Source organism: Adiantum capillus-veneris, chromosome 8, assembly GCF_014529385.1.
Source record: "Adiantum capillus-veneris isolate H3 chromosome 8, ASM1452938v2, whole genome shotgun sequence".
NCBI classification, from domain to species: Eukaryota; Viridiplantae; Streptophyta; class Polypodiopsida; order Polypodiales; family Pteridaceae; genus Adiantum; species Adiantum capillus-veneris.
Window position 1 is genome coordinate 122,229,142 of NC_140938.1, and position 14,934 is coordinate 122,244,075.

General features: G+C 48.3%; 1 protein-coding gene across 1 annotated transcript in view; it reads right to left on the reverse strand.

The window, feature by feature from the left end:
• Positions 1-330: 330 nt before the first annotated feature.
• The window catches only part of LOC147452873 (uncharacterized), a 56,685-nt gene continuing 42,081 nt past the window's right edge, over positions 331-14,934 (reverse strand). The window contains exons 3-7 of the mRNA XM_086518455.1: positions 3,391-3,441; positions 3,133-3,315; positions 2,787-2,880; positions 1,726-2,549; positions 331-1,233 (exon numbers count right to left, since the gene is read on the reverse strand). Of these exons, the coding sequence (XP_086374581.1) occupies positions 802-1,233; positions 1,726-2,549; positions 2,787-2,880; positions 3,133-3,315; positions 3,391-3,441 (1,584 nt within the window). The 3' untranslated portion in view covers positions 331-801. The remainder of the gene's footprint in view (positions 1,234-1,725; positions 2,550-2,786; positions 2,881-3,132; positions 3,316-3,390; positions 3,442-14,934) is intronic.

Genomic DNA, 14,934 nt, shown 5'->3' on the forward strand with positions numbered 1-14,934 from the left:
ACATCACTCAACATGGCTTCTACATTCAGAATGCATTGTTGGCGTACTTCCTAGAGCCGGAACTCAATCTACTTGTATTTTCAAATTGTACATGCATACATACACACACTCCTTGATTGATTTTATCCTGTAATTAAGTATACATAATAATTAAAGCCCGAGTTAACTTAATCACACCATGTATAGAATGACGACTGCATGCCCAGATGCATGCGTACACCAGCCATGTGCAAGCTGTTCTCTTTATGAAAAAGCAGCCAGCCATCTACCTAGAAGGCCGGAAAACTTTGAAATAACAGAAAATCACAGTGCGAAGTGTTAGGCAATAGATAACAAAACAAGGCCATTAAACAGCTCTATAAATTACATGAGAGTTTAATCTTCCCCTGAAGATTATTACAATAATCAAAAAATGCATCTCTGGAGAAAGTTCATGTGTATTATCCGTCAATCGGGTCAGTAGACGCACGTCTTTGTAAGCCAAAAAAGATAATTGCTTGGTCCAGTTGCCAAGCGCTCGTATGCCATAAAAGATGCAAATAACATCTCATAGTACCTTCATAGTTGGTATTCCGTTGATGATGTATAAGTAACAAAGTGTGATTCTGTGATAGGCTTGATTACTGTGAAAAAGATACAGCACCCTTGCATAGTTTGTTCGTGTACACATTGTTGTAGATTGTTCACAAGCCACCGTAGATTGATTGTACTGCTCCATAAGCAGTGATAAGGATAACCGATATAGGAAGGCTTTAATAAAGTAGCTGGCTGGTAGGTAGTTTGAATAAGCCATCTGCAGAGTCAAAAATTTGACCATCCTGATGGTTGATTGCTATGGGTGGAAGCCACACGAGAAGTGCCTCTAGAAGTGTTTCCATTGTGAACACTTGCGTTACCAACTGCAACTTGCCCAGATCCCTTCCCTTGTGAAAACCCAGTTCCAAGCGTAGCAAAACTATCAAGTAGGCCCCAAGCTTCCCCACTTGATACTGATTTCTGACTTCTTTCAGAGGAGGACCCCACCTTTGATGCCCCTGGCCTCACAATCTCAAATCTTGTGCTGCCAAAAGTATCGCTTCTGCTTACATCCTGATTATAGTCTTTTGCTGTAGTTGATATCTTTTTCAAAGGTTCATCAGCAAAGGCTTTCCATCCTTGCGACTCAAAGGGAGTCCCTGGGGAACCCTTTCCTTGCTGCAGATCCCAATTTGTACCCATTTGTGAATCTGATTTCTGCTCACAAATATCCCACTTGAAGCAGTTAGAAAGCAATGCAAAAATAGCAATCAGATTGAACATTTCAATTGAACACATATCAGCACCTTAAGACTCCTTGAGTTCTTTGCTTTGAATGCATTCTTTTCAAGCAAACTTTCTAAAAAATAGTTAATATATGAGATACTCTTAACTGTGGCATGAATGAAGGACCAGGAAAACATGCTTCAACAAGTTACGCTTTGCCATGTACTATCCCTTCTTCTCCGCAGAAAAAATTCAACAAAATAGACGGCCAAATTAAATGAGGTAAGCTTCCATTATGCCATCATTTACTTCGCCATGTCTTCTCCACACAAATGAATTCAACAAAATAGACGGGCAAATTAAATGAGAGAAGTTTCCATTATGTCGTCGTCTACTTTTGCAAAAACACCATCACTGCATAAATATAAGACTCGCAAGAAGCTAAAGCTAACCGAGAAAAAGAAGGATCAACTAGCAGCATACCATTGGTGACGTGAAAACCGCAGGATCAATTTGTGCACCTGATCCCTTAGCTGGAAAATTTTGCGAGTTTGCTGTCAGTAAAGCTGCTTTGAGCTCTTGAATTTCAAGTCGTTGAGAGCGGCACATCGCTACAAGTTTCTCATACTTGGACACAAATTCCTCTCTCTCTCTCTTTGCTCGCTTAAGCTCACTTCTTAAACGTTCCAACTCTGCTGGCCCTTCTTCTTTCACGGAAATGTTATCCACAGTTAAAACAGACGCCTTCTGAAAATCTGCCACAAACTCGTTGAAAGCCTCCTGACTAGTCTGCTTCATACTTTCTGCACTGGATCCAGTTTGGGATACTTGAGTGGTTGACCCACTCTTATTGAAATTTCCATTTGCATTCTCATCTACTGCCATGACCTCATTTTCTCCCGGTCTGATATAATCTTCCCCCTCGGCTCCCCTACTTTTTAGAAAACTACTTCTCACTGAATGGGCCCTGGTAGTGGAGCTGCTACTCGCCCTTTGTATCCCAAGTTCAGGACTTGTCGATACAGAACCATGCTGCTTACTAAAGTCACTGGAGTTCTTTAGCGGTGATAAACCTTTGTTGTCCTCATGGAGCGCTTCTTGGGCGTACTGTGTTGCCCAGAAAGATCCAAGGCCGCCTCCCTTGACAGCTCCAGATACAGGGCTCAGATCTGCCTCTTTTGATGCTGAAGAGGAGGACTTCCACTGTGTCACCTTCTGGGTATGAGAAGGAGATACTTGTTCGGTGCTTCTTTGATGGGGGATTGGTGATGTTCTTGTGGGCACAGCAGAAGGGGGTCTGTCCTGAACTGCATTGAAAATTGCGAACTATCAAAATCAAAATGTAAGCTCGCTAGTACACCTCAGTATATCAAAAGAATGGAAAAATCTACACTTGAAGGATAATCATACCACCCAAATAGTCAAAAGGTGGACAAGAAACTGATTCCAAAAACGGCATAAGATAAAGAACAACGTGCAGGATAAGCCCAATATATGGATGCCCAGGGACCAGAAAATCCTAGGCAATCACTGAGAAAACTCACCACTATTATCTTGTAATGTTGAAGATGATGGAGCTTTGTCGGGGGCTGTCTTCTGGGATTCTACTGGTAAAGCACTATTAACTCTTTGCCACACCTGAAAACACAGCACAAACATATAAGCAACCTTTCATCTTAGTGTAGAAAAATTAGTGTGGTTTCAAGTCACAACTACTACTATCTCATATTGATCACCACCTATTGACCCAAGCAGCACGCTACTTGCCTTTCTTTAACTGCAATCATCAAACAAACCTAATTCATAGTCGATACTAACTTCCCTAACCTCGCAAGCAATGAACTAACCTAATTCATGCAGATGAAGAGGCCGATCAAACAAACCCCTTGCCTGCAGCACAGTTGGTCTTGCCTCCGGACTGGAGTTCAACATTTCTTTGATGAGGCCAGTGATACTTGCACTATACTTCGGCTGATCAGGTATCCGGTAATTCCCATTCAAAATTTGCAGTTTCGAATCTCCATCGAATGCAGATTTTAAATATGCCATTCTATATAGTAGACATCCTAGAGCCTGCAAATAACCCACGTTGCATCTTCAAAAGTTTTCAGGTAGCAAAGATTCAAAAGAGGATCTCGATGATCTTACCCATATGTCCACCTTTTCATTGATGAGTTCTCTACTGTAAAGATCCCACATCTGAAATGCAAACCAGATTAACTGAGCACAACAAAATTCTCTCTTGAAATATGCATAAAAGATCCTCTAGCATATATACATATTAACACATCTAGCATTGTATTTGTATTCCTCTCAAGTGAGAGGATACGCTAGCTTTCAATGGCAATAGTCTACCCTCAATCAGATTTTCAGAATGAGGATTTAGTTTGAGTAAGCACACCTAGAGAGGAAAACACTATACTACCGCTTTGTAACTTTCCATTAAACATTAGCACAATGCCAAGAGACGAGTGAGTATTTGGCAAACTCCAATGCCTAGGAGGGATGTAAGAAACCATTGTTACCACCTTTGGTGTAAAGCATGGGTGCTCTCAGATGCAGCAGAATGGAGAGAAAAGGTACGATCAAGAGATCACACTTCCGCAATCCTTGTTCTTTCCTTGCCTTAACGAACGTAGCTTTGAATTTTAATGATTCCTTTTAGATACTTGAGAGTCTTAAAGAGATGACGTAGGATAGAGAGGAGAAAGACACACCGATGGGAGTCCCAACTCACCCTGTCAAGGGCTCCCCACACCGTTAGTGATGTGGTATTTACTTTAGACTGCGTAAATGGAATGTACACGATGCAATACCTCAATGCAAGACTGGACTCGAGTCGCAAATGGATGATGTAGCAGCAGTAACTCTTCAAGATGAAGCACCTTTTGGGCTGATTTGATGCACCTTCTTGATCTAGTCGATGCAGGTAGCAGATGGCCACCAAGGGGTGGATCTGTTGCTGCCACAAAGTAATGACATGGCAAGGCCCAATTTTTAAGGGAACTCACTTAAAAGTTGTACCAACTTATGATAGAGGGGCCTAAAACCCAGAAAATAAAGCATGGGAGCCAAATTGCGTAAAACAAGTGATGATGTGGCAGGCTGTATGGACCGCCGCAAATTGTGCTGCGATTTTCCCTGACATCAGCTGACATGAAATTCGTACGAACAGCCCTTGGAGGGCGCTAGCGTTTGAGTACCAAATGCTTTTAGACCATTGCTTTCCATGTAATTGCGTTTAGCTAGACCAAGGGCCTTTATAAGTGTGCCAAGGCCGCCTCCTCTAGCAAATTTTCTTGGGAGCACCATAGAGAGAGAGGACCCTTGGACGTTGTACTTGTTGAAGTGTAATAATAAAGAAATACTGGGAAGGGGTGCCAATCTTTGGGGCCAATACTTTTGGGTGAGGAACTCCACCATGCCGTGTCCTTTCTCTCTCTCAATTTTGTTCATTTCTTTCAATTTCTCTCACATGTATTGCATTAAATCTTTGGTGTCACAAACTGCTGACGTGTCAGAGCCCTAAAGAAGGGAGCCAACTTGCAGATGCCGGCCGAGGGGCCTAAACCCTAAGAAGAACAAGTAACAGAAGAAGAAGTCCTACCAACTTATGGGGACCCCGTCCGATGGGGCCCCAAGTGACAAAGGAAATAAAGCAGGACTCACACACACACACAAGAACTTGCGAAGCAGGCTGATGACGTGGCAGATTTTCGAAAAATCACGCTGGCTGATGACGTGGCAGAACTGTACAGATTTCCGCTTTTCATGTTGGTGGTGCTGACATGGCAGGACTGTACGGATTTTCGTAAATTGCGCTGGCAGCTTTTTGGCTTTTCTTTTGGACCCGATGCTTTTGAGTTTGAAGGCTTTTCACTGTAATTGCTTTTTAGGCCAAGGGCCTTTATATATGAGGTTAGGGCTCATTCTCTGGCATGCTTCCTGGAGAAGGTGCAGAGTCGGGAGTACCGGCTTGTAATGTGTTGATGCTATATAAAGAAATACCGAAAGGGGCGCCAAGGTTTAGGACCAATACTCTCTAGGGTGGAATTCCGCCACTCCGTGTCACGTGTCGTCTCTCTCTTTCAGTTCGGTTGTTATTGAAGTGCTAAAAGTCTATTCAGTCTTGTGACAGTTTGGCTTGGGGTGTCCAAGTCTATTACAGTGGTATCAAAGCTCAGACGATTCTTCTACGGAGGATACGATCCCTTCATTCACAACACACATAGATTCAATTGACGAATCCCGCCATAAGGAAACTGTTGCACCCAACCACTCGGGTACAACAAAAAAAACAATGGGGATTCCAACGGGCATCAACTTCCTTCTGACAATTCGGGAGAAAAGTATGGTCCGTCTCCACCCACAACTTATGAAAGAATGGAGATGCAATATCAACGGTAGGTCAACAATTGTGCTCGCACATGCTAGCAGCTACAATACTCCAAGGATCCCCAGTACGCGAAATGGGCGAAGTATCCACTTCAGAAGTGCACTCTCGATGGCGTGTCGCCATTCGTTAACCTTTCAAGTCCTCTTAAAAAAAAAACCTATTCCGGCGGTACCAAGACAAAGATTGTACGCAAAGGATGAATTTGATGAAGCTGTAGAGCGACGAGTCAATAGACTCATGAAGACTAAGAGTCCGTCGTGATTTCTCTCACCCTCTGTGTGTGTGTGTGTGTGTGTGTGTGTGTGTGTGGCTGGGGCAATGTCATATGTAAAAATGGGAGTCAAATGCATAAAATCTACAAACACAACACAAGTTTTGACAAACAAATTATTAGTAGAAACTAGAACGCTAAAATCACTTTGGCAAACTAATACAAGTAGAGAAGGGTCGGAGAGAGAGGACGACGGAGAGAGAACAGTGAGACAAAGAAGTAGGAGAGAGAGAGAGAGAGAGAGAGAGAGAGAGAGAGATGAAATGAAATAAAATTGATATATTAACGTCTACAAAAGGCCAAAAGTGACCTATGAGACCAACAAGTTACAAACTGGTGAAAAATCTGATACACGTGTTGAAAGAAGAGTAACATCCTAAACAAAATGTTGCAATTGAAGTGAAACTAGAGGAAAGACTAGAGACGCTCTAGTCAATACAAAGGTACAAAATAACGAGGGATGCAAGAAACTTAAGCTACTAAGAAGGGGATAATTCTCCAGCTCAGAGTGAATCCTGGATTTGTGGGACGCATGTCTAACCTCACCATCCTATCTTATTGCAGTATGAGCGAAAACCACAATTAATTTGTCAAACCATGGGACGAAGCTGACTCGACTAGTGCATAGAGGCTACAAGAGGTTGTCAATCTCTCGGAAAACAACTAACAACTCGCATCTAACTCAAGGTACACTCAAGTGACTGAATTCACCAAAAGCCAATCGCTCAATCGGCAAACAAATCACATCCGTTACAGCATCAAATGACATCCAAGCGTAACGAAACTTCTAGGACAAGTTTATAAGACCTAAGCACACATGCTTATGGTCTCAAACCCCACTTTAGGTCAAGTTCCAAAATCGCGATTACTAACAGCAGTGGATTTTTGACCTAGTCGTTTTCGACCCAGAATGCATCTAAATGCTTAGCAATGATGCCCCAATACCCCACCTATGCTTAGTTTTCGATTTAAAAGTGTAAATTCCTAGTTATGATGAAATTAGGCCACGGGTCGGCGACGCCAAAAGCTACGAAATACTATGAATGGCTACATTGTCAGTGAAAAAAGCCCGTAGGGAGATAGACTTTGGCTTTCTCCCAAACCTTTACTTTTAAGCTTTAACACACAGAGAAACCTTGGAGAAGGAACTTGTAACAGGAATTAACACTTTAAAGCACACACGGCTCGAAAGCTAGAATGCTCCGAGCAGACGCCGACAAACTGTAGGCCCCAAAAAATGGCGCCCCTTTCGGTATTTCTTTATTCCTTTAGAGGGTAAAGTTACAAAACTAGAGTCCTAGGGATCTTCACCTATATCCAACAAGATCACACATGTTCTGGTAAAATTTCGGTCATTGCTACCACCATGAAAGGGGTAGAGAGATACTTCTTTTGCCGAGACTCAAGAAGGATGTGGAAGAGTTTGTGCGCAGTTGCTTAGTATGCCAGAAAGTCAAGTTTGACAGGCATAAAGCACAGGGATTGTTACAGCCTTTAGCCATACCCACCCGCCCCTGGGAAAGTATTGCAATGGATTTCATTTTTCATCTCCCGAGAACACGGAGTGGTCACGATGGTATCTGGACTGTCATTGACAGATTTTAGCAAACAGGCTCATTTCATTCTAGTGAAGAAAACAATCAAGCCGGATCACTTAGCGAGACTGTTTGTGGCCCAGATCTTCAGATTACACGGCATGCCTGAGACGATTGTCTCCGACAGAGACCCCAGATTTACGAGTTTGTTTTGGAAGGCAATTTGGGAGAACATTGGCACGCGGTTGCAGTTCTCGTCATCATTCCACCCGCACACTGATGGGTAATCTGAGATTACCAATTCAGTGGTTCTAGATTTATTGAAGTCTTATATCTCGGATCAGAAGACTCAATGGGAAAAGTATTTACCTTTGGTGGAATTTGCCTACAATAACACGATACACTCTTCGACGGGGAAGGCGCCATTTGAGATTGTTGAAGGTGCTACGGAGGTTCCACCCTTCCTAAGCACGAAAGATAAGATTTTTGAAGCGGATGAATATACACGAGACTTAGATACGGCTTTTGCCAAGGATCGCGAGACTTTGCAGAAATCTCAAGAACGACAGAAAAAGGTAGCGGATCGCCATCGTCGCGACTTGAAATTGAAGGAGGATGATTGGGTGCTCTTACGTTTTGAGAAGGCACCCCTGAGAAAGAAAAAGGGAAAGGAGAGGCTTTTTCCAAAGCTTAGTATGCGATACTACGGACCTTTCCAGATCACTGAAAAGATAAATGATGTCTCCTTCCGACTGAAACTGCCTGACATGACAGTCTCTGCTGGTGGCACAGGGTGAGCCTCAAAGATGCGGAAACAGCGGACCCGCCAGATGAACCAAAGTGTCAGGCCACTGACGAGCTCCCAACACTCCTCTCTCTCACTGCACCACTCCTGTGGAGTAAGCTCTATACCAGGCTGGAGTGTAGGTCGCCCCTCCTGCATCACTATCATCCTGCTGGTGGAAGATAGCTCAAAATGAAGTGTCGGGCTCGTGAGGGTGGACCAAGCCGCTGCCCCCCAAGTGTACTGTTGAGCCGTGGAGAGAGCAAGCATCAGCCGAAAAACTCGTAGCCATACCTCCTGGGCTGAGGGACGGTCCCAAAGACAGTGACGCTGACTCTCCACCAAATGGTCACAAGCTGCACATGCGGCCGATAGACCATTATGCACTAGCCAGCTCCCTACTGCTGTAGCTCTGTGTGCGACCAGCCACTGAAACAAGGTGACTCGCCTCGGCTGTCTGGAGCCCCACAACCTCTCCCAAAAGGCTGCCAAGAACTCGACTATGAGACCCTCCTCCTGCCAATGACATGCTGCAGCGGGGCGGGCCTCTCTCTGTGCTGCAAGTATATGACGTCCAAGTCGAACAGTGTACTGAAAGAACGGGCCTCTTGGGTGGTCTGCAGAAGAGAAGGGGTCCCTCCATAGCCACTCACCAAGATCCCACTGTACTCGTGTCAATGGACAACACTCCCAAGCCCACAGCCTCCAGTGTCCAATCTCGAGAGCTGTTGGGTCAGGGTCTATGACGCAAGTCCTCCCACAGATGCCCACTACTCGAATCCTCTGAAAACAGCACTCTGCTACCTGCGCGGCCTCTACTGCAACTCGCTGTAATAGTCGTCCCCCACCCTGAAGCTCGAAGAACAGGGCTAGGACAGTCTCTGAGCAAGCCCTAACTGAGATGAGAACCTCCAGTCGAGTGAAGGCTCCCATCCATCGGGGTGCTACTGGCTTGAGAGACGTGAGCCACTCAACTGGAACTGACTCTGAGATGTCCTGACACATGCTCTGCACCCCTCTCGTGCCCTGTAGTTGGAGCCGCTGCACCTCCTCTGACAAACCTGTGAACTCTAGCCAGTCACCTAGAGAGCGCGCTGGACCTGCTGCCATGGGACCCCAGGAAACATGAGGCCGACTACCAACCAAGTGGCCTCTCTGAGTGCTAACCATGGGGTTCCAAACGAGGGGCTGCCGTAGGCGCTCCTCCATGCATGTCGGCTGTCTCTGCTCTCCAGACCACGTCGTAAGAGCTCCCAAGATCGAAGCAAACTCACAGCGAAGCGGTCCTCCAGTCTCTTGCTCAAACCAACTCTGCGCATCTCTGTAAAGATCCATCTGGTCAAAGGTTGCCAAGGGCCTCCTGACTGAGGCACCTTGGCACGAAGCCACTGTAGCAAGAACTCCTTCCAGGGCTCCTCACCTGGAAGAAGTCCTCTAACGATGAACTTCCCAAGAAGGGCTCTGCTCTGTTGTGCTGGATCAATGATCCCAAGCCCTCCCTGAGAACAAGGAAGCGTAATAACCTGCCAAGCCACCTTGGCTCGGGCTATCTGAGTGTCACGTCCTGACCAAAGGACGTTCCTGATCAGCCTCTCTACCTGGCTGATACAAGAACTCGAGAAGATCCAGCAGGAAGTGATGTACCACATAGTCGCCAACAACACCTGGTTGGCAACTACTACTCTGCCTACCAGAGAAAGTCGTGTTGAGCTCCAATGTAACAACTTTCTCCTGATGGACAAGAGAAGGGGAGCAATCTGCTGCTCGGGAGACAAGTCCAAACCAATCTGACAACCCAAGTACCGAACTGCAGTCCCTGGGAGAATCCACCTGAAACCCTCTCCTAGCATCCGATCTAGCACACGAGCACTACCAACCGAGAAAGCCACTGTCTTTCTCCAATTGATCAGTGGGCTCGATGCACAACAGAAGGTCTCCAAAGCCTGCTCACATCTGTGAAGGTCGGCCTCCTGGCCATGTGAGTACAAGGCTGAGTCATCGGCAAACTCAGCGTCCAGTAGCTCATCTCCCCGAATAGGGAGTGCTAAGCCCCGTAGACCAGCCTGCTGTGACACCAAAAACCTGCTCATCGCCTCTGCATAGAACAGAAAGAGGAAGGGGGCAAGAGGACAGCCCTGTCTGACCGAGCGTGTAAGCATGAAGCGATCACCTCTACCTCCTGCCAAAAGTACCTGACTGTGCGCCTGTCTGTACAAGGCTAACATCCCTCTAATCCAAGCATCTGAGAAGCCCATCCTGCGTAGAGTGCCCTCTAGAAAGTCCCAGTCAACTCTGTCATATGCCTTCTCAAAATCGAGAAGAAGAATCGCGAGGTCCTCACCACGGAGCCGTGCCTGGGCAAAAGCCTCCCAAAAAGTAAAGATGTTGTCAAGGATAATGCGTTCCTTGACAAAACCTGTCTAGGTCCCATGTATAAGGCTCTCTAAAAGTGGCTGAATGCTCAAACTCAGAGCCTTGGCAAGAATTTTGTAGGCTGAGTTGAGGATGGTGATGGGGCGCCACTGTCTAATCTCATCCAAGGAGCCACCCTCCTTGGGAATGAGGTAGATCAGGCCCTCACTCATGCTGTCAGGCATCACTCCTGTGTGCAAAATGTACTGAAAAGCACTACAGAGATCTGGGCCAAGCAGGTCCTAGTACTCCAAGAAAAAGCTGGGAGTCAACCCATCCTCACCTGGACAGCTACCACGGGGGAGGGTCCTAAGAGCCGTGAGCAGCTCCTCAAGCTGAAGCGGCATCTCTAGCCTCTGACGCATCTCCTCAGTCACAAGACAAGGCATCTGTGCCCAAACCTGCTCCCTGCATGCATCCTGCCGCTCTGACTGGGGCTCTGCAGACAGTAACTCACGATAGAAGTCAGTAGCAACTGCACGCATATCCTCGGGCTCACAAGCAACTGACCCGTCGGGCCTCCTCAACTGACTGACCTTGGCATGCGAGTGCCGAGGTCCCACTGTCTCAAAGAAAGCACCAGTCACTTTGTCGCCCACCTGAGTCCACTGAGATGCCTCTCAGTGGAAAGCAAACTCATGTCGCCTCTCCTCTGTGCTAGCAAGCTCCTGTCGAGCCTGCTGTAACTGCTCCTCCAACCAAGGACTGTCTGGATGTTGGTCCTGCATCCTCTGTAATGAAGCAATGCCCCGTCTAAGACGCTGCTCCGCCTCTCTCGCTGCAGCCCGGCGAGCCAAAGACTCCTGAAGAAAAAAATGGCTAATCTGAGCTAGGCCTGAGGCCACTCTGTCAGCAGGAGAATCCTGCCTGTCCATGCCCTCTATCTAGAGAGCCTCTACCCTCTCTCTGAGTGCTGAGTCCAACAAGACCCTCTCTGGGATGCGAAGCATCGTGCTCCCACTCCTCTGTCTGTCTGCCACTGTGAGGATCACTGGTGCATGGTCCGATAAGGAGGTCCCTGCCAGGATGCCCACTGACCCTCCCAAGTCACTGAAGTGGTCACTAGTGTAGAAGCAATCTATCCGCGATAGATTCACTCCTCCCACTCTGCGGTCCGATCGAGAGAAGGCAAGACTGTCTGGGGGCCTCACAAAACCAGAATGCTGCCATGTATCCGAGACCCTCGGAGTCATACAAAACCTCTCCCAAGCTGCCAACTCGACTCCAGGCATGTAGCAGGGCTACCACCAATCCTGTCAAAAGGGTCCTCCAACATGTTGAAGTCCCCTCCTATGCACCAATGATCTGCCTGCGGGGCAGAGACTCAACAATCTGTGACCAAAACTCTGCACGAGCACTCACCACATTGGGCGCATAGATGTTCAGGAAACCCACTAGGCCACCCTGAACCTGCATAGTAATCCATTGAGCCCTGCCTGGCACAATAATCCCTCTGCCGACAAGGGCCTGCTGCAATGAGTCTGCAATAGTCATACATACCCCACAATGGATGCCTCCAAGTCCAAAAGCAGTTGACCAAAAAGTATCATATCGTCCACGCAAAAGCTGACCATATCGCCAAATGCGGCTCTCACACAAATGGTGCTCCTGAAGCATAAGGAGATCAATCTCTTCTCCCACAAGGCAACGCTGAAGCTCCTGACGCAATCGGCCCCGCTGACGCTGAAAGTAGGGCCCACCTAGTCCCTGCACGTTCCATGAGACGATCCTCATGGGGAGCGAGAGAGAACAGATGCTGCCGCAGTAGCTAGACGGGCTATCTTCGAGGCTGGCTTGGATGGGGAGTAATCCGCATCCGAGCGTCCTCTAGATAGACGAGACTGTAGTGAGTGCCTAGCCCAAGCCCAAGCCCAAGCAGAGCGAGCTGTGCGTAAAGCAACCTCCTCTGTCCAGGAGTCCTCATGAATGTATACATAGCAAGGCAAACACAGCGTATCAGCAAAAAAGTACACCACAATGTGCCTACATCCTGCTAAGTCTGAGGGTGTCACCGCAAACTTGGCCAGTGGCCACAAAGTCTGCAACAAATCTGTAACTCCAAGTTCTCCCATGTGGTGAGAGAACTCGAGAACCTGTGTATGCAACCATCCCACCACTGAGTCGAGGGACCACTCTGTCTCGGTCCTACCACAGAGGGGGAAGGAGAAACCAACTGCCGAGTCCAAGGCCTCTGTCCCCCTAGCGGCGAGGAACAAAGCATGGACCCTGAAGCAAGCTGCCTCATGGTCTGCTGAGGGATTGACGAGAAAACGAGTGAAGCCGTAGTCGAAGAAGTCCCAGCGGCGCCGGATGTCAATGCTCGTCAGAACACGAGGGATAGCTGCAAGGGAAGATGTCTGTACCTGCAGAGGGGGCCGTAAGAAAGGCTGGCCCTCTCTTGCTAGGCGACTCGTGGCAAAGGCGCTGCCAAGAGATCTCCTAGCCGCAAGAGAAGGCCCTGCCCCCTAGGTCGACTGTGGAGCTAAGTAGGAGGGGGGGGAGAAGGAGCTGGGGAAGCGGTGGAGAAGAGGGATGGGAAGGGGCGACAAAGGTAGAGGGGCGAGGTGAAGAGGCGGCGGGAGCAGAAGGCGGGGGAGAGGAAGAGGAAGAGGGGGGAAACTCTGGGGGGGAGAGGCTGTCGAGGGTGAAGCTGGGGTGGGGACTGGAGCAGGGACCTCCTCCTACTCAAGAGGACCAAAGCGGTTCCCCGTGGGAACCCATTGCTGTTGAGTAGGCGCCTGAGGGCCACTCTGAGTGCCAGGCTGACGTTGTGGCCCCTGTCGTCGTTACCACGGGCCTGCTGCCATCTCTCCTCCGCTGGAGCCCCAGGCTCGAGGGGTGGCTCTGCATGTGTGCGCTGTGTCTCTGTCTGTGGCTACGAGCCAGGCCTGGCAAGCTGGGGCTGAGGCTGTGGTGTAGGTCGAGGCCTCCTCCGTGGACAGGCCTTCGCTAGATGGCCCATCTGTCGACAAATGAAGCACTGGTTCGGGAGGCCCGAATACTCCACACTCTGTCTAAACCAAACCCCACTCACCCGAGGCAAAAGAATAACCTTCAGGAGCGTGTGAGTGTCTCTGACCAAAACTCGAACTGAGGGAATGTCAGCCACCTTGGCAGCTACTGATGCTGCCGTACGAGGTGTCTCCAAGACAGTCCCAATGGCTGAGCCGATCTTGGATAGAAGTGGTAAGTACTCCCTCCGCAAACCCGAAAAGTAGACCGAGATGGGGATGTCTGCCTCCTCTACTAGAACATCCGAAGCACGGTCGAAACCATATCTCCACTGTCGAAAGTGGGCACGTGCTGCTCAAATGGTCAGTGGACTCATGGCGATGACCTTGGACGCCATCTCGGAGGTCTAAAACTCGATCTGGTAGTAGCCTCGTCCAAGTATCTGCACGTCTAGGATCTTGCCCACCTCTGCGAGAAGACGGGCCTGGAGAAGGTCACGCAGCTTTCCTCTGCTAGGTCGAGTGCCGAGAATCTTGCAGATGACAGAAGTCGCCTGCAATCACTCTACCTCTGCGGCAAGGCTCGCTTGCTCTGTCGGCGAAAGAGCAAGTCGGATGGTGGGCTCAGCGGGGTCGGGCGAGGGGCTTCGGGCGAGTCCCTCTGGGGTGGAGCTGGAGCCTCTATCTGTGTCTACTGCTGTGGCGAAACGAACGAGTGGTGGAGAAGGTCTGCAGACGAGCACCGAGCACTTGCCCAAAAGGACAAATGCTACACGAGCCAATATGCAGGTAAAAAAGGGGGGAAGGGGGGGGGGGGGCAGCGCGCTGGGGTAGGCGGGAGTGGAGGCAGCGCTGGGGCACCGGGGGGAGGGGGGGGGCAGCAGCAGCAATAGCAAGCGCGTAAAAGTAGCTTGGTTTATTTGTTATTGTCCTCTAATGAAAACTACCTGATATTTGGAGGATTCACAATGCATTTCATGTGAGTCTCTTGAAACCTTTTAAAGGTGATGTGCATGATGATGGGGAGCCTGATGAGCAATCCGAAGTGGAAGAAAACGAGAAGATCCTTGTTTCTAGACAGATTTTGAAACATAAGGATACGAAAAATAAAGGTAAAGTCTGAAGGCGGTTCTTGATTAAGTTCAAGAACTATCCTGCATTGGATGCGAAGTGGATGGAGGAGGAAGACCTAGCAGATACTCCTCAGATTGTGAAACTTTACCTCGATGCTTTTGGTTTCGCATAGTCTACTCCAAATGAAACCCAGAATTCAGCTTGGTCGGAGATCTGGTGCAGTGGGATGCACAAGAGGGGAGTCACTCCGCTCCTTTGTCAACAGATGC